General features: G+C 41.6%; 4 protein-coding genes across 34 annotated transcripts in view; all 4 read right to left on the minus strand.

Annotated features, from left to right (window-relative positions):
- The window catches only part of cac (calcium voltage-gated channel subunit cacophony), a 66,801-nt gene extending 59,088 nt beyond the window's left edge, over window positions 1–7,713 (minus strand). For 11 of the 31 annotated variants that reach the window (XM_089264324.1, XM_089264320.1, XM_089264323.1 and 8 more), the window contains exons 1-4: window positions 5,974–6,231; window positions 2,117–2,294; window positions 1,646–1,964; window positions 474–613 (exon numbers count right to left, since the gene is read on the minus strand). In XM_089264324.1, the coding sequence (XP_089120450.1) occupies window positions 474–613; window positions 1,646–1,864 (359 nt within the window). In that variant the 5' untranslated portion in view covers window positions 1,865–1,964; window positions 2,117–2,294; window positions 5,974–6,231. Of the gene's footprint in view, window positions 1–473; window positions 614–1,645; window positions 1,965–2,116; window positions 2,295–5,973; window positions 6,236–7,479 lie in introns of those variants that run through there. The other 20 variants (XM_089264328.1, XM_089264332.1, XM_089264327.1 and 17 more) reach the window with 7 other exon arrangements.
- A 1,754-nt stretch (window positions 7,714–9,467) lies between these two features.
- Window positions 9,468–10,466, minus strand: tsg (twisted gastrulation). The gene has a single exon (XM_018107723.3). It carries the CDS (start codon window positions 10,301–10,303, stop codon window positions 9,578–9,580), a length of 726 nt encoding a protein of 241 aa, XP_017963212.1. The 5' UTR covers window positions 10,304–10,466; the 3' UTR covers window positions 9,468–9,577.
- Window positions 10,467–10,575: 109 nt separating this feature from the next.
- On the minus strand, window positions 10,576–13,653 carry gd (gastrulation-defective). Its single transcript, XM_018108780.3, has 5 exons — window positions 13,394–13,653; window positions 13,179–13,329; window positions 12,938–13,112; window positions 12,280–12,870; window positions 10,576–11,182 (listed from the first exon to the last, which is right to left on the minus strand). Exons 1-5 carry the CDS (start codon window positions 13,601–13,603, stop codon window positions 10,669–10,671), a joined length of 1,641 nt encoding a protein of 546 aa, XP_017964269.1. The 5' UTR covers window positions 13,604–13,653; the 3' UTR covers window positions 10,576–10,668.
- Window positions 13,654–16,114: 2,461 nt separating this feature from the next.
- Window positions 16,115–18,767, minus strand: LOC108655900 (uncharacterized). Its single transcript, XM_018107724.3, has 6 exons — window positions 18,509–18,767; window positions 18,308–18,411; window positions 18,172–18,243; window positions 17,469–18,108; window positions 16,618–17,396; window positions 16,115–16,534 (listed from the first exon to the last, which is right to left on the minus strand). The coding sequence occupies exons 1-6, from the start codon at window positions 18,597–18,599 to the stop codon at window positions 16,124–16,126; spliced, it is 2,097 nt and encodes a 698-aa protein (XP_017963213.1). The 5' UTR covers window positions 18,600–18,767; the 3' UTR covers window positions 16,115–16,123.
- Window positions 18,768–20,345: the final 1,578 nt, after the last annotated feature.

The raw sequence follows: 20,345 nt of genomic DNA on the forward strand, positions 1-20,345 counted from the left end.
GAGTGAGAGAGCAGAGAGAACTTTTCTTTTCTCTACAGTGTAGCTCGGTTAAACATATTCATTTCACTAGTATATATACTTATACTTAAAAATAGTTAGATATTCATATAAATATGTATATTTTTTTAGCTTTTGGGTTTCTTTTATAATATCCCTCTCCATCAAAATAAAAAAATAACTCAAGATGTAATTTATATATGAACCTAATCCGCTCAACTTTAACAGTTATCATTATGATATTTGTAGATCCTGTATTTAATAATAATTATGTCTTTTGTCATTGTTTCAATATGATTTCAATAATTATTGAAAAGCAACTGAGGAAACACATTATAAATAAAATGATGACAAAAACTTAATAAATTAGTTGCATTTATTTTGCCCACAATCGATAATGGACCAAAAAATAATTATTTAAGAAATATATGGTTTATTTGCTCCTTTTGTGGTTAGTAATTAAATTACATATTTACCCCGTCACTACAACGAAAAAATCCATGATGTTCCAAATATTCCTGAGATAGGAGTGTTTATGCAGAACAAGCCCTAAGGCAAGGATCTTGAGCGATGCTTCTACACAGAAAATGCATAAAAAATAGGCCTCCGTTTTTTCCTAGAAATATGGACATTAAATTTTAATTTAATGTTAAAAAATTAATAAATTATTAAATGATATATATTTTATAGTTTAATGTTATTTTTTATTATATATAATATTTATATACAACTCTGTTCTTTATCATTTTTTGTTTTTATACTCATAGGCAAACATGAAATGAGCAAATTAGTTTTGTGCAGTTTCCCATGCGGAACACAAATCATTTCGAATGAAAATAGAGACCTGCGATTTCGAGCATATGCTCGTGTATACCTTCCAATTGAAAACTGTCAAGATTTGAACGATCCGCCCACTGAAATCGTGGTAAATCGAAAACCGATTTGAAATTGGAAAGAAAACTCGAGTGGGTTAATCGTCAATAAGAAATCTACGCATATCGGGGACGTGGCAAATCTAGTAAAACTTTTTATAATGGATACGCTCGACTGCAATGTTATTCCTTAAACGCAATTTGTACATGAAATGAATATGAATTAACAAATGCCTAAAAACCAATATTATTAATATATATTAATAAATTATATGCTCTTTATGCACCTATACATACAAACGCATGTAGAGGCAGCTGACGCAGGGCTGCACTTCGACTATGTTAGGAAAACTAAATTGCTAAATAAATCCTCTTTAGAGGAAGTATCCATATACAGCATTCAGGTAATATAATTCCAATTATTTGGCAAAGCAAATCTTAGGTGCTAACAGTATTCAAGTGACGCCTAAAAGCCGAATGATTGACATTTATCGGTTATAAGGAAATGGGATGAGTTATCGCAAAAAAAAAATTACTCTTGTACTACGTATAGTGTACACGACTATTAATGTGAAATTCCATAGCTCTAGATTTTGTCGTTTACGAGATCTGTGCGTTCCTATGGACGAACTCAGCTCGTTGCCCAGATCGAAATGTAACAAATAAATATTTAATCAAAATATAACTGTTTTTATAACGATTATCCCAGTCGTATCATAATCAATGTAGCATTATTAATTATTATTCATGAAAGTATGTATGTATATGTAGCTTACCAATTTTTGAGCCAATACTGTCTTGTCGCCCTCTGGCAAATGCTCTTCTAATGCCAACACAACACAGTTGGCTATGATTGTCAATAACACAGCGTACTCAAAGGGCGGCCATTCAATGATGAATCGTGTGTACTTTCTAATTGGGTTATCCTCGGTTAGGATAAACAATGACGTCGGACCACCACCTGGTGGGTTTTCCTCTTTTTTCGGGCCACCCATTCTATCAGCTAAGCGATGGGCTCCCTTTCGACCCAAGTGCCCCCCGCCTAAGGAGTCCTGTTGATGCCCTGCTAGCACTGCTTCCTGAGCTGCTTCCAACCTACAATTAGAGTCAATTATTAATGTTATTAATAGATATAAAAGATAAAGAAAATGATAGAAACGTATAGAAGTATATATATGTATATATGTATGTATATATAATTAGATCTTAATAGAAATTAGACTTCAAGAGATAATGATTATACATACCGTCACTATATCCAATTTTTGATACTTTTGTAACGACCGCTCGGCCATAATTATATTACACAAGATGAACAACAATACGCATTTGTCGGATGTGACACGCCGTCCGCATGGCACAAATGTGGCAACCGGACATTTAGTTGGGTAGCCAAAGGCTGTACAATGATTTCGCAATGGCCGGCTGGATTGGTAGTGCGTGTTATATACAATATATACACATGAACATATATACATAAACATGTATACATATACAAATAAATATATTTAAATATATGTATAACTCTATATATATATTTATGTATATATGTAAGTGTATGTAATAATATCAAGGCTCATTTCACTCTTCAGTTTATTTCTTTGTTCACAATTTATTTCTAATTACTTATTGCTTTTTGCTTCCAGCTTCTTTTTTTTTTAATAATTAAGAATTGTATTATTTTATATTGTTGCACAAAATTCTAATTGGTCAGGATAATTGAATTGGAATTGATTAGACTTTGATTTCATTAAGTTTTATGCACAGTTATTCGACCGGGTTTTCATATTTGGTTTTCTCTTCATTTTTTGTTAACACACTTTATTTCATTCAACATTTATTTATGCGATTTATTATTTAAGGAACTCACTAAAACTAATGAGCTTGTCGCGCTGCGAAATGGTTTTGTTTTTGTTCGGGTCAATTCAGTTCATGACCTATCGAAACACACACACACACACACACACACACACACACACACACACACATGCACATACACTAAAACATATGCATGCATGCAGCAATGCATACATATGCACGTTGGCATGCATTTGTACATATGTATGTATGTATGTATGTAGGTCTGTATGTGTGTCATTTGACACGAGTATACACATGCCACGCGCACATCTATGTACATTCTATGCATGTATGTACATATGTATGTATGTATATGTAATGTAAATATAAAAAAAAGAAGCACAATTAACAGTAATATGAAATCAATTCATAATATGAAAACATTTCACTTGTTTTTCCATTTGTTTTGTCGCTCACTTTATAATTTTGTATGTATGTAAATAGAGTTGAAGCTATCAGTATAACATTTTATTACTGGAGCACGATATGAATGAAAAGTTAGGGGATGAAACGTTCGGCACTTGCATACCCATACATACAAACACAAACACAAACATACACGGGCACTGGCACTGGCACACGCATACATACATACGTACATACATACGTAAGTGTGGTCATGAAAAAGTTCAACACGCTGTGGTGAATTGAGTGGAATGGTAAATAAGAGCTTGAGCGAGAGAGAGAGAGAGAGAGAAAAAATATCTGTGACAGCGCTGCGCTGCTGAGAGCACGAAGAACTTGGTTAAGCAGCAGCAGCGGCGCCTCGGCTCGGTTAGAGATGAATTCTATAATTAACAACAGTTGTTCATACACCAACACACACACACACACAGACATACAGGTATGCCCCTAACAACAAATGAAATGCCATCAAATTTCCAATTTCCAATACTGGTCGGGAATCTACTGATGGTATAAGGCATGCGTGTGTAGAAAGAAGCAAGCACACATTATTTACTATTTATAACGGACGATTAAAAATTTAAATATTTACGAACACGAAGAAGACGAAGAAGAAGAAGAAGGAAAAGGCCAACGTTGCATGGTATCAAATTATTGATAAACTGAGATACTTTGGACATCACACTCCAGCGCTGAAAAGTAGACTTCGTTTTCTGTTCGCCTCGCCAGTTCAAGCATTTGCATTTCAAATATTTATGAACAAATTGAATAAAGCGCAATCTTTCGGGCTAGAATACCATACTTATATATATATATATATATATATATATATATATATATATATATATATATATATATATGTACATACACATAATTGAAACTAACAGGCTTAAATTAGCCATATATGAGTTGTATGGCTAAAAATAGCTAATTCTCGGTTAACAAATGCATATAATAAATGTAGTTTAGTGACGTCATCGTGCTATCTACTCTCTTTGTTTGTGTGTGTTTCGGATGACAAACGGGAAAACATGAAATGGCAAAAATATAACAGAACTGAAGGGAACCGAACAGAATAGAACTGAGAGAACAACTTAAGCCCACAAAACAAAATAAACACAAACAACAGCTCCAGCAATACACACGCACATACACATGCATACATACATATGTACACGTACATATATGCATATGCTTGTAAAGACGTAACGGTGCCAATTTGCGCTTTCGTTGCGATTTCGCTAGCAAAAAGCATTTATTATTATTTGGCACAAGCAGAACCTTGTTGTCTAGTGTAAATGCATGTCGTATGCATGCATACATACATATGTATGTAAAGCAACATTCTTACACTCAGCTTAGAAAATACTAACGAATTTTGTTTTCATTCAATGCACCTATATACATTATGCTATATACATACATACGTAAACATATGTATGTCTGTTTGTAATGCCTGTACAAATCCCATTAGCACACAAAATACCGTTTTCATTCCCGAGGGCACTCAAAATACAATAAAAACAAAAATGAACAACAACAAAGAAGTAGCCTCAACTCTTGTACTTCTGCTTCTTCTTAACATATTGACATTTGAGTGTATGTGTGTACGTGTGTGTGTATGTACATATGCATATAAATAGGTTATAGCCATTTTAGAGGGACAAACACACAAGTACACATACATATATGTACATATATACATGTAATAAACGTAAATAATTTGCTGCTGCTGCAGATGATGCTGCTCCTTCGGCTGCTGCTGCCTCTGCTGCTGCTGGTGCTAAATACAATTCATTCACCTTGCGACACATACACGTCACAACATAAAAACCGCTGTAACCGAAACAGAAACAAAAATTCACTTGGCGTTGTCAAAAACTGTCGCTGTCGCTGACGCTGACGTTGACGCTGGCTCTGACGCCGTTACCACCCACGCAACATTCCACCCGTTGTGCTACCAACCCGCTGACCCAATCCCAAGCTCAATTCACACACACACACACACACACACACACGCGCGCAAGCACGCACACAGACACGCAGGCTGGCACGCACGCACACACATTGAAATGAGCGCACATACTGTCGCATTCACAGCCGCATTTGTAACTGGATGTACGTATGTATGCATATACACAAGTATGTAGGCTTACATAGCTAAATATAAATACATATGTACGTCAAGTGCGTATATTGAGGCTATTTAACTGTAAATGTTAGCGACAACTCAACAATTACAGCCAACTGAGCGATGCGCGACAAACATTGTTGAACAAGATGTACGACAAGGGATATGGCTATATCTATGGCTATGTCCATGGCTATACGGAATAGCAGGTGCTGGACTTGTGTACATGTGTGTGTATGTGTGTGTGAATGTTGTATGCGGTTGTGAACTGTTTAATGGGCGGCGAGCGAATATTATTAATGCATGATTTTCCTTGGATTCACTTCTTCGTCGATTTCACTTTAATTACATATACATATATGTTCACATACACACACATACATATATATCTAAATATAAGTATATTTCATGGCTTCCATTTAATTTCAATTTCGCAATTATTCGGTTGAACTTTTTCTAACTTTATATTCACCACTCGACCCGATTTTTTTCTTTCGTTTTTTTTTCTTCTTTTTTTGTGACTATATGCCACCACGAAAAGTCGAGTATTTTAGCCCCAATTAAGTGAAATGGCCAACAAATTTTGCTTTATACATTTATCTTTCACTAAATGCAGCTGGACAACGTTAACTAGGCTCGAATGCCGTTTATAAAAATAAAAAACAAAAACCGCTATGTTTTCCGGACCAGTTACCGACTTTGTCTCACCAGTTGGACGAAAAAACTTGACAAACGCAAGTCGATGAAGACTTTGTGTTACACTTTACACATTACACACACAAACACGTACACAGGCACAGGCCACAGGCACACACACGACGACTACACGCACAAGCAGCTAACCAAACAGTCCTGCGCTTTGGATCGAACATAAAAAAGCTTCACACGGAACTTGCAGGCACTGCCGCCGCAAATAAACTGCACATCACTTGATGTAACCAAGACGCTGTCTGCGGCACGGCGTGCGCGCAAAAGAGATGCATATATGAGCCGTTACTATAGCTGTGCGTTCTTTCCATCTGAGAGCAATGCTCAATAGTGCCTATTCTATTGCTCATATGACATTGACGGGAAGCTTTAAGCTTTCGCATGATGCTTTCATCCACCATTCGTTTGTGCGGCGCACAAATTTAGGGTCTCCCTAAACACCAGACGAAACCGAAAAAAAAAAAACAAAAAGCGAAAGAAAAAAAAAACAAAGCATGTTGACAGCTGGTTGGCAATTATGCTTGCTGGTCGCTTATCGATTTACTCAACTGGCAGGGCTGCTTATACATAGGCGCCATCTATTGGCAAAGCGCGTAAGCTACTGGATTTATTTAATTGGCGCAGTTTGGCAATTTGCCAAAAACTGAAAAGGATCTTAACAGCAGGAATGACCTCAATTTAAATTACCAATTGCCAAATTTAAACACGGTACAGTAAAGACAAGTATAAAGGACAAACGTTTGGCTCCTTGACATATGCTCGAAACTATGCTAGCTAAATTTAAAGATTTATTGCTTTAAAGATGTGTATATGCTTATAATTTAAAATTCTAAAGTTTAATATGATAGATGTTGGAATAGAAAAATCCATTTAAGATAAGCTTAGTATAAATAAAAATAAATAAAGCGAAACTATAAGTATATGTATAATAGATACATATAAAGAATCGACATATATTAATAATAGCTGCACCTTAATATAGCAAATGTTTAAAAGAGATCCTCCTTAATTCCTATATAGGTATATGCAAAATTTAATTTCCACTTTAGCATGATTATTATTAAAAGCGAGTTTAAATACATTTTCGAATATTTTTAAACAGCTCTGGGTAATTTTTCGGGATGAAAACAGACAATATTTTGATGGAATGTTTCAGTTTCCTTCAATTATTTGCTTTAACAACATTGAACTCGACACTAGGCTTATCCAATATTTATTTATATATTAGTCTACTCAAAAATATACAATATTTAACAAAAGTATAGTAATATATATACGATATTATTTGATAAAAATACGATATTTAAATAACATAATCTTTAAGCTAAAGCTAAGCATTTTATGGAGGTCTCTGGTGCGGTTCATATCCGCAATAACACTCGCTTCGATTATTATTTATTTATTATTAATACCTATAATAGATTTTAGCCGATTTGTCTTAGAGACCTCCATAATATATGAAATTCGAGTAGAGTTTGGAATGTATTCAAAATGGATAATACTCACATAATGTCACCCAAGTTGAGACGCGTTTGAAATGGTGCACAACTGTCCGTGCCAGCGGCTGCTAGGGGTCGTCGGCGCTTGCCAAAAGGGTGCGAGCCCGGCGGAGTGCCGCCCCTGGTGACGCCATCGCCAATGATGGCAATGTTGTCATCCAGACTGAACGTATTTGCGCTTGCCAAACGTCCCATCGGGGATGAGACCCTACCGCGTCGGGCACCCACTCCACCCAGCATCCTGAGTGGTAAAAAAACAAAAAAAAAAAAAAAAACAAAAATAGCACACACCCCAAAGCTAATTAGACAATGGAGCACAGCACGACAACGAAAGAGCTTACTGTTTCTTATAGTGAAAGCCCCTTCCGGAGATCAACGCTTGAGTATCCGAAACATTTCTCGATAATAACCACGCGCACAATGCACCGCACTAGCAAAAACCTTTTCGCCAAACATCAGAATATGTTGAATCGCACTGGATTGATGTAACTCCTATTTAGGCACTGGCACGATCTGCACCTGGCATCGATTCCCGTCCAGACATATGAAACACGACCGAGGCTGGATGCATTCCCGGGCACCTTTCGGGCCCAACTGATGTCCTGTTACCTGTACAGCAAGGCAAGCAGACTAGCCTAAGCCCCACACACACACACGCACACTCACACACACACACACATCTAGACATCGGCATCAGCATCGACAGAGACTTGCGCATATACGTAGCTCACTTTGATGATGACAATGGAGAGCAGATGATGGCGATGATGCGAGGAGGATGACGTGCTCGATAGCATCGAGCATATGCGCTTTAATTAGTTAGTGTCTGAAAATGCTTGTGCTACTTATTTGATGTGGCCCGAGCGCAAGACTTAAGCTGAAGCTTTAATTAAAGCCAGACAGACGATAAAACGAAGGACACCCCGACACTTTGACAAAGCGAAAGATTCAAGATTCCGCATTTGAGTTACATTTATGTAGTTCTAAATAATTTAGTTACTTCTCTATGTCAAACCAAATAGCTAATGCTCTCCTCTCGCCCACTCTTAGCCAAAGGGTTCCTCACTTTCACGGATAAATGCTAAGGATAAAGGTTAACTCACTCGGATAACTCTCCTTCTCTTTATCTCTCTGTCGCTCTCTATCACCAATACCCTATTGTAAGTCCCTCTACTCTATTTCCCTCTCTGTCTATAGGCAATACCCAAAGCTATTTGCTGCTGTCTCTCTCTCTCTCTACTTCTCCTTCTCCCTCACTCTACCTATCCCTCTTCCACTCTCATTCTCCCTCTCACAGCCTCCTTCTCTACTTCTCCTTCTCACACTCTCCCTTTCCATCTCTTTCTCAGCAGCATCCGGTTCTACGTACATCAACAGCTATCTCCGTCTCACTCTCTCTTACTTTCTTCAAGTATTTACCAACACGCAAACTCACTCGGATTATGCCTCCGCAACAACCATTACTTCTTCTCTTCTCTCTCTTCTTCTCTCTCTCTCTCTCTCCCTCTATCAGTAATATCTGGGCCTAGCAAGAACTACCTCCTTCTCACTCTCACATGGCTACACTAATGTCACAGCAGGAGACTCTACTATGCTACTTATTACCAACATCTATATCTGTCTCTCTCATGCCTATACTAGAGACTCTACTGTGTCTCTCTTACTCTATCGCTCTATTACTCTACCAAGCTGATGATTTCGAATTGCTTTCTGGCATACCCACTGTGTAAATCCTCGTCCAAGGAGTAGTATTTCACATACATTCGGGAATACCGACTACAGACTAATTGAAGTATACGATCTGTAATAGATGTCTATAAAATATTCATAATATATGGCATTGTTGTCTTTGATGCCTTTTTCATACATTTACAACTAACTTGGGCATTATGTCTTCTGTTCCGTCCAAGAAATACCCTAAACAGCAAACCGAAATTCACCTATTGCTATGCGATCCACAATCTAGCCTCCAATATAATAAACACACATAGAATATACAGACAAATAAAAAAAAAGAATGGTTTATTCGACTATGTACAATTTGTTGGACAGTGCAGGTGGATAGAGCATAGAGAATAGTTTGTGGAGCAGCAGCGGGGGGTAGTTTAATCCATTTCCTCGTCCTCCACATAGTCCCACATGTCGTTGGGCGCGTCGTCTTCAAAGCCAAATATGCGCTCCAGATCCTGGTCGGCGTCCGAGCTGGCCGCATCCGCAGTGAGCAGATCCTGCTCGGGACAGGAGCTGCACCGGCTCTCGTTGATGCCGTAGTTCAGGCAGTGGGCGCCCACGCACTCGCAGCAGCCGTCGTGGAACCAGCGATAGCTGTTGGCGCCCATGCTCTCGCACTGCTGCTTGCACTTGTTCGATCGGATGCACGAGTTCACATAGATGACGGTGCAGTTGACGGTGTCCGCCGGCCGGCTGTGCCGGGGCAGGCTGATCAGATTGGACTCGTCCTCCATGCGCTGCTTGAGGCCGACGCGCATCGGTATGCGTATGGTCGACCACTGGTCATCGTCCTCCGCAGTCAGGGTATCAAAGAGCTCGGGCACACCGTCCACATCGCCGATCTCCGAGCGCAGCGTCATCGCCGCCGAGACGTCCTTGTGCTTGGGGCACATGTCCAAGCAGCCGCAGCACTCCGTGTACAGCTCGCCCAGGCAGTTCAAGCAATCCTTGCAGCAGTGGCAATCGTTCAGCTTGCACTGGCAGCTCTGGGTGAGCAGGCACTTGGACACTACCGAGCCGCAGACCATTTCGTTGCAGCCGTCGTCGTTGGCCACCGCCGTCGCACCGAATCCAATTATTATCAACACCAGCTTCAGCATAACTGCAGCAATCGAGGCTCAAACGCGCAATGATGCAATGTTGGATATGGCCACGCGGCTTTATATCGGACCGTTCGCACACCTGACCTGATCAGGGGCAGGTAGGGGCGCGGATAGGGGCAGCGCCTGCGGCTTTGCTAGGTAGCGGATTAGCTAGCTGGCCATAAAAGCAATTTAAAAGAAGTTAAGCCCAGGATTTGTTTCATTAGGTAAGAAGGGACGGTAGCCAGCCCACCGCAGGGCGGTAGAGGTAGCTCTGGTAGCGTCAGGGGTTATCACAGCAGTTATTTAATTCAAATTGAATTCGCCATTTGAATCGGGCATACATTACATTGACACACACACACACTAACACACATCATGAATTATATAATAAAAGCCATTATCCAATCAATAAACTTTGCGACGTCGGCATAAATGATATATTGAGTAGTACAGCATTGAGCTGGATCGCTGCTCAGATTCTTGTCGCTGGGCAGAGCAGCCGAGACGGTGCCGCGCAGCATCCAGCGATTGTTCCTGAGTATCATCAGGCCGGCACCAGAGATGCCCGTACCAGCTCCGCGTCTCTCCCTGCGCTCCCTGCGCCCGCCGCCCCGCTGGCCGTCCAGCAGGAATCCCGCACAGAAGGTGCGATTCGACGAGAGACTGCGAAAGTGCTCGTTCGCCTTGAAGCACTCCGCATTGGAAACAATGGGCGCCTTTACCACAATTGGTATGAACTTCGCCTCAGCTGCGGTTGCCGGACTCTTCGAGATCGCCGTCGCGTTTCTGCTCCTGTCGAAGCTCCAGCCAATCACAATGCCATGCTCGCCCACGATATACTCCATTTTGCTGGAGCCCGACCACAGGCAGACGGGCTGTATGAATGTATTAAAGCTGGAGCGAAAAAGGGTATATTAGTTATATGCAAACAGGCAACAGAATGCGAGAATGGAATACACATAAAGAGGAATCATATTGCTGATTAGGGTTACGAATTTAGTGGACACTGATATGCCTCTATCTGTTTTCATATATATGAGATTATGGCGATCGCCGCTAATTATTCTAATATAAACTCAGCTTGTAGAGGAATGCGAGGCATCCAATTCTCTCCAAAATGAATACTTCATCAACTGAGTTGTCATCACCAAACTTTCCAAGAGACATAATATCATATATCTGTATTGTTAATGTAAGGAACATAATATCTAAATCTATATATGATCACTACTTTGGATGTACAGCTCCAACAGTATTCAATTTACACTGGAAAAGGCAAGCTAGCCATTTATATCGGTAACAAAATAAATGAAATGATTTATCGACAAAAAAAATCTTAATTCTTAGACCATATACCAGTATATATTGAAAATTGAAAGTCTCTAGCCACAAAGAGTTACGAGATCTCAGTGTTTATACACACAAACCAACTTCTATATATGTATGAACATATATGTATACATATGTATATCAACTCAGCTAGTTTTACGTATGCATATATGTATACCTTATAGGGTCTGTTATGTTTTTCTGCCTGTTACATATGTATGTACATTCTATGAAAACTATTGTACTCTGATTTCCCTTCAAAATGTGTATGGGTTGAGGCAATAAAAAGTCTTGGAATATATATATTATATCTCAAATATCTTCCCGCTTTTCATTTGAAATAAAATTGAAATATAATTTAAGATCGGTAATCGAAAATTCTAGAACTTAATTCAGCTATGTACATCTATCAGAGTCGGAGATCTGTAGCATTAGAAAACATCAGTTTAAGCTCTTTGTGTGTCTGCATGAATATAGGGTATATCCTAGTCGAATACTTCCCAACCGACAGCTGGCTAAAGTAAAAATATCCTATCATATGTAGATAAAGCCATAGTTTCTCGAGAGAGAGAGAAGAGAAAAGAGTGGGAGAAGAGAGTGAGAGAGAGAGAGAGAGAGAGAAATCTCAAAAAGAGACTGAGAGAAGAGTTTCCTCCACTTACCGCACTTCATTCTTGAGCAGAATGACAGCGATGTCCGCGTCGTAGTTGCTCAACTGGCCGTTGTAGTCGGAGTGTATATAGATGCCGTCGACGGGCGCTGCCAGGGAGCCGTCCTCGTTCCAGTTCTTGAGATTGTGCCTGCCGAGAAAGACGAGCACCTCGTTGGCCGTGTAGCGCTGATTGAACATCTGGAAGCAGTGGGCCGAGCTGATGACGACGCGGGCCGAGACGAGCGTGCCGCCGCACTGGTAATTGAGGGACGTGAGATTGTTGACGTATATCGCCGCCAGCCAGGGCCAAGCGCCGCGCGTTAGTGATGGCAGCATCGTATTGCCCGTGGCAGTGCCTTGGCCGTCCACGAGCACGATGCCATCGTCCTCATCCTCGGGCGACTCGTCCTCGTCGTACTCCGAGTCAAAGACTGGCAGCTGTCCGGCCGGCTCGGCTGCGAAGCGAGGCGCGGCTGGAGTGGAGGCAGCGGAGGCAGCGGAGGCGGCGGAGATCATCTTGCGCTGCCGGCGCTTGGGCAAGCGAAAGTCGAGGGCCTTGTCCACCCGGCCGCAGACCTCGCCCGGCGCATGGAATGGCTTCCTGCAATGACATAGGCACACATACATACATATGTATATACGCAGCAGAGCACACGCCCAATGCATACTTCTTGAACTGAGTGGAGTGGAGCTGGGTGGGCTGCTTCGGATTGCCGGAGGACTCCAGGCCCAGGTCTCCCTCGACCGACGGCGACAGCGTAAGGCCCGACGAACTGTTATCGGCTATAAAGGTTAGCTTTCGCGTGTGCTCCAGCTGAATCTGAGTCATAAATATGCTGTGATCTATGAATGGAATGCAGATATTATTATCCCATATAAAGAGAGACGAAGATCTCGAAACCCATTTACCGGCAGCTCCAAAGCAGATGACCTGGTTGTTGACCGAGATGAGCACCAGCTTGGGTGGAAAGTGATGTTTGGGAAAGCGGATCTTGTAGAGCACCGGCGCATTGCTCGTAAACCGGCCCCGAGTCAGCAACTCGATCTCGCCCAGGTAATTCTGAAAGCAGAGCAAACTGAATCCGAGGCCACAGCGTTCGATCGCTCGACTTTGAAGCACCCACCGTGGTTGGCTTGCCGCGCATGGAGAGCGTGATGCGGATCTGTAGCGCCTGGACGTCCGGATTTCGTATGGCTGCCAGACCGAACCACTCGCTGCCATCGAACCGGTACTGAAAGACCTTCGGGCACGGACTCACTGGCATGCCCTGGGCCAGAGCCTTAGTAAATTGCTCGATGCATATCAGCAGAATTGTAGTGAACTGCATTCTCATCTTCACCTGTTCGTATTTATCATTCGTCTCTCGCTTCTCGCTATTCGTGCACACACACACGCACGCACACGCACTTGGAAAGGCGCTTCCATATGCATTAGGGTGGCCCAATACTGCATCGCATTGAATGCGAATTTGGCTTAAATCTAACTGAAATTGTGAAAAGTTCTATAAAGTTATTTCGCTTCCGTTTTCGACATTATGTAAGCTTCCATCACTAATTGTTATAATCAAATAAACGAATAAATGAAAAGTTATTGAAAAGCATTATTTATTATATGATTATTAATATTTTCATAAACAATACTTATAACATATTTTATTTTATTATTTGACTTTTTTCAAGAAAAAATAAGCTTCATATAGTTATTTTGCTCTTTCTGATTTAATATATGCTCCAGTAACTAATTTTTTTCATTAGCTAAATGATCTAACAATACTGATACTTATTATGTTTTTATCAACGCAGAATATTATATATTTATATTTGATATATTTATATATATTTATATTTTTATATATATTATATATTTTATATATCATATATATTTATTTATTATATTTTTATTATTATATAGAATATTTATTATATATTTAACTTTTGTCTTAGACAATTTTCAAGCGACTTACAATTTTATTTTAATTGACCTAAAATTCAATAAAGGGTCAATAGTAATCTCTCTAGTATTTACACACATATTTAATAATAAAAACATGTTGTTATCCAATATGCCTTAGCATCAACAATTTAAATAAATTAAAGAAATTATATTAAATATAAATATTTATAAGGTAAACTTTTAACACTTTGCGTAGTTTGAGCCACCCTAATATGCCAGCCTAACTAACTATGCTTGTGTATGTATGCAATTGCAAATTCTATTATCTATGGACCGCGTGCTTTGTTCTTTGTTTACGTTTTGAGCCTAAAGAGTAATAGGCATACATACATATGTATATATATGTATATGTATGTATATACATATGTGTGTACATGGAAATATGCATAAATACAAGAGATCATTATCTGCTCATTTATTGTAATGGACATATGTATGTATATGACACGTTGCATACCCTGTAAAAAATTTGTAAGAGTCGTAATTAACATGGAGGAGTAGTGGTAGTAGAAATAGTATTAGTAGTAATAGTAGTAGCAGTTGTAATAGTTGTAGTAAGAATAGTAGTAGTAGTAATAGTAGTAGTAGCAGAGTAAGAGTTATGGTAGAAGCAGGAGTAACAAAAGAGTAGCAATAAGAATAAAAGTAGTAAAACAAAGGAAATTAAGTAACCTATAAAATAAATAAACATAAAATAGACCAAAATAGTAGTAAGCAAAGAGTATTACAAGAATAGCAGGAGAATAAGAGTAATGGTCATAGAACAGAAGTTATATTAGGGTAATTCTAATCGTAGAACATTGAAATAGAGTAAAGCTTGCATAAAACAAAGCAAATACAAAAGTAGTTCAGTTTCTGCTCCACAACAGAAATAGTAGTAGAACAATATAAGTGCTACAGTACATACAAGAAAGTAGTAGAATTCGGGCAGCAGTGTAAGGAGACCAGATGTGGACTAAGAGTAGTAGTATATGTATGAATAGCAGTAGAGTATAAGTTGCCATAGAGCAATGGTAGTAATAGAGTAATAGTAGTAGATCAATGGAGTAATAGCAGTATCACATTTAAAGTAACAGTAGAGCATGATTCGCAATAATCCTTAAAGAATAATAGAATAAGAATGGTAAGTAGATTAAAGCATGAATAGTAGGAGAGTATTAGTAGTAATGTAGTATAAGTAATGCCATAGAAATAGTCGCAACTGAATAGTGGTAGCAAAAGGGTAGTAGTAAAATAAGAATAGCCGTAGATTACGAATAGCTGTAAAAGAAGCGTAGTAATAGAGTAATAGTAGTAGCACACTGAAAGTAAAATGAATAGCAATATGCAATAAACAAACTAATATAAAAGAGTAGTAGTAAAATAGGAATAGTAGTAGATTACAAACAAGAGTATCAATAGAGCAATGGCAGTAGCACATTCAAAGAACATGAATAGTGATAACAAAGTAGAGTCTCGCTTTAAATAAAGAAACATTAGTAGTAGAATAGAATAGTAGCAATAGAATAGAAAGTACGAACAGTAACAGAAGAGTAAATCAAGTGATATAGAATCAGTAGTACTCGAGTAAGAGTAGGAGCCTTTACTAGAATTAATGTAGTAATTAGACGCAAAAGTAGTAGACTACAGGTAGCAGTAGCATAGAGAAACTACCATCTTTAGTATTTCTAAAACAAAATAGAAAAGTAGTAGAAGTGTAGTAGACTCTGCTGCTCCTTTAAGTCTACTACTAATAGAGTCGTCACATTCTAGTGGTCGAATAAGAGTAGTAGCAATGCTTGTTCGTATATGTAGTGTGTATTTAGCGAGATTTCGAAACGAACGGTGTGGTACAGCACTACAATATGTATACATACATACATATATGTATGTGCATAATTTGGGGTGAGAGACAATGGAACTATTCGGCTGGCGCAGGCTCCGGCGCTGCCTCTGCTGGTGGCGCCTCGGCGGGCGGTGGCTCGGCGGCCTCAGCGGGAGCAGCGGGAGCTGCGGCTTCCTCCGGGGGCGGCTCTGCAGCGGGTGCTGCTTCGGCGGCCTCGGCGGGCTGTGGCGCCTCCTCTGCCGGTGGTGCAGCCGGCGGTGCGTCCGCGGCTGGTGGTGCTTCGGCTGGTGCGCCTTCGCCCGCCGGGGCCGCTGGCTCGCCAGCCGGAGCCTCGCCCTCTGGCGGCGCGGCGGGTGCTCCTTCTGCGGGAGCGGCAGCTGCAGCTTCCGCAGGCTCGGCGTGCTTAATTTTGGACGGCTCACGCGACTTGCGTGACTCACGCGTCTTGGCTGCTGGCTCGGGGGCGGAAGCGGCCTTCTTCTTTTGCTGCACGAGGCGAAGGGAAGACAGAGAGATGGGTTAGTCAAGAGCCGGAGGGCGGAAGCAAGCGAAATCTGAGTGAACTCTACCTTCTTCGGCTTGGGCTCCACGTCGGGCGGTATCTCCTCGTCGGTCTTGTAGTCCTCCGGGAAGAACTTGAGCGCGTCCTGGCGACCATTTTCCACATTGCTGCTGCAATAGGTCGGCTCGAACTGCACCAGCGAGAGCATCGTGTACGATAGCACCTTGTTGACCTTGAGCACGAAGCGATCGGTCTTCGCCGTCTCCTTCATGTCATCGTATCGGAATATCGAGTTCGTGATGAGCTTCGCTTCGCCGGGCGTGTCGCTGGTGAAGAAGCCGTAAAGTGGCACGTCATCCTTGATGGTCTCCATCACCTCCAGGATGTCATCGCGCTTGGATGCCTCGAAGGCCATGATGACGTGCGGCGGCTCTGGTGGCGGATCGGGCGGCAGGAATCCGGTCGTCTGGTTGCGGAAGAACACATAGATCAGGGCGGCGTGGGTGCGGCGATTGTTGGCCACCCATATGGGAGGTATCTTGACGCGCTTGGTGCGCGTCAGGGGCTTCGGCGCCTCCTCCTCTTCTTCCTCGGCCTCCTCTTCGGTGGCAACGTTGTCGTCCAGTCCCAGGTCCAGGTCCAGCGGCATGCCCGGGAAGGCCGGTTGGATGGCTTGCACCACCTCCTCTTCCTCGCTGGCCTCTTCCTCGCCATCGTCTTCCATTTCCTCCTTGCGGGCTTCATCCGGCTGGGAGCCGGCCTTTGCCTTTTCGGCCGCCTTCTTCTCGGCCGCCTTCTGCCGGGCCTCTTCGGATGAGCTGATCTCCTCCACCCAAACTTCGCCCTCTGCAAAAACAAAGAAATATGAATAAACGAATGTCCTACCCCAACATCCCATCATCCCAACATCCCACATACCTTCCACTTCAACCTCGAACTTGACCTTCATCGGCGAGATGATCGGCGGAATTGGATGCGGCGATGGATGGTCGTCGTCGGGCGGTGCGACGCGCTCCTTCGTCAGCTCGTGGGCGTAGGTGGCCAGCACGTGCGGTATGGGCCCAGAGGACTCGTCGATCTTCCAGAAGCATATGAGCAGCTCCTTGCCATGCAATTGCTCTATGACGTCGGTCGACAGCGGATTCTTGCAGGCAAAGTTCACGACCTCAAAGTCCGATGCGAACACCTCAATGTACTTTCGATCCTTGCACTGCATTTTCAGATGATCCGCCGGCTCGGCGAGCTTCTTGAACATATCGCGCGAGACTTGCGGGCCAAACACTGTCACACCAATGTCCGGCAAGTTCTCCATTATAACGTCCGTGCAATGGGTGAGGTAGTCAATGCGCTTCTTGTGCTGCTTCTCCCGCTCGATGCGCTCAGCCTTCTCGATGGCATCTTTCTTGACCCGGAGTGCTTCCGCTTCGATGGGCTGCAGCGCGTCAATGGCGTAGGTCGGCCGCGGGGCTGAGGACTGCGACCTCTCGAACTCCTTCACAATGAGCGCCACCAATTTGGGTGCATCCGACCCGTAGAACAGGTTGACAGCTCGGCCATTCTGGGGGCAACGGAAAAGCGGGCTGCTCAAGGACGGTAGCGAGTGCCAGCTGCATTAACTTACCACGACAAACAGCCAGGTGGGCTCGCTCTTCTTGTAAAAGCGCCTCAGAGCTGTCACGGTATCTGCCTTGCACTGGGTGGGAAATTGGATCTAATCAGCTAACTGAGATCGTAGACTGGGGAATGCAGCTACTCACTATTGCCAGGCTCATGGCCTCGCCGCCCACTTCCAGCTTGACTTTGCGCAATGCCCCAAGCACTCCCAGGCATGGCCCACACCACTCGGAGTAAACTTCCAAAACTGCGAATCAATGGGCGACATGGAATAAAGAATCATGAATCATGAATCAAGAAACATCCTGATCTATGATCTGAGAGAGATACACAGCTATACATACTGAGCAATCCTGGACGAGCTAGGAACTTCTCTAGTTCCTCGTCCGTATTGATTTCGGCCTGCAGCTGCTGTGCTCCTCCACGCCTCGCCATTGTCTGCGCAGCTCACTTCCAAGGTGAAACATATGCAAATTTAGATCCAAGTAATTTCGAGAAATTTTGATGAAAGATCCAAATTGTTGTGCAAATCTAGCATAGTGTGTTAGTTGATGTGTGTGTTCTGAACAACTGCTCAATATTACGTACGCACTCGGCCCTGCCAGCTCAACAACTCTATTTCCAATGAAATATTGATCAAACAAATTTGTTTAAAGTCCCAGTACCAGATAGACGCAACAATTTACAGTCCTCGAGTCTGCCCAGCGGCACAATGCTTGCTCGTGTCTGCATTTTCCATGGAGGTCTATTTATAGGGCAGCTCAACAAGGGCTCCATCTGCGTCAAAAGTAGAAATAAATCTTGTAAAGGTATTCCCCCTCTTTTTGAGCAATTTACAAAGTCTGAAGTTGGATTACATAGGTTATACTACAGACATTTAAAGTTGTTGCGAGTCGAGCCGCAGTCCAATACTGATCCTATTTCCTGAGCTCAAGTGACACCCTCTTCGGGTCCTCCGATTTCAGCTCTACGCGTAGACAAATGTAAATATCTCGAATTATCTCAGGACAGCAGCTAGTCCAGGAGATCCCTATTAGCTTCTATGTCCACCTGGAGTTCTAGCTACAGAACTGATAAAGATAAAACCGGTTTCGGTTTAGCTCGTGCCCAGTATTACTAAGTGTAGATCTATAGCGAGGACAATACCAACCCGAGCAAGCAGAAATACCAAATACTTACTTGGTTACTGTTCCTCAAATAGATGAGTACCTGAATTTGCAAGTTAATTATTATTTAGTTAACATATATAATATCTATATATAATATATAATAATATATAAATATAAAAGAACTAGTAATAGAGCAAGAACGGGCACCACCGACTGTGGAATACCCACTCACTCACACTGACAGCATCAAAATAAAGATATGGATTTTCCAGTTCTACATACATATGTGTATTGCATATATATACATATATATGTATATGATTTTTGTCAGCTCAATAGAGCAAGCAAATGATGATTTATTTGATATATATCCCCGGTGGTCAATGCAAAGTTTCAAGTTTAGTCTAGTCTGGCCAAGTTTGGTGATGGTATTGGGCAAGCACCAATAATCACTCACTTGTACTTCCATGAATGAGTATACATACATATATATAAAGCAAATACCTCTATATTAGTTTCATACGGACAGACAGATGATTGCATAAAATGGATATACTCACTTTCACTTGCGTGAATGAGTATAAATATCATATTAATGTCTCTAGTCAAGAATCGTAGGGATGTACAGAGAGACGGACGAACAGACGAATGATAGAAATTTTTTTAAATACCAATATACTCACTTTCACTTTTGTAAATGACGTCAACTCTAATACTAATATCCCTAGTCAAAAAGCATAAGGGTGAGCAGCATATAAAAACCTATATCCTCACTTTCGCGTTCGTTAATGAGCATAAATAGAGTATGACGACAATCAACAAGAATTCTCTCTCATTCGCTGTCAATTCCTCGTCCATATCGATGCCATTATTAGCCCCTTGGGCCATGGGACACTATGATGTTGTTCTCCTTGGGGTGCCCAGGGCAGGAAATGTTGCCGACGCAAAGTCTGTTAATTGATGCACCTCCAATGCTCCAATGCTCTCTACAAGGTTTCTTTTGGGTCTCATATGATATCATCTGATTGTGTTTATCTATATTTATTACTTATTCGACCTTAACTCATATTCT

This window comes from Drosophila navojoa, chromosome X, assembly GCF_054131105.1.
Source record: "Drosophila navojoa isolate 15081-1374.11 chromosome X, UAZ_NAV_1.0, whole genome shotgun sequence".
Taxonomy (NCBI): Eukaryota; Metazoa; Arthropoda; class Insecta; order Diptera; family Drosophilidae; genus Drosophila; species Drosophila navojoa.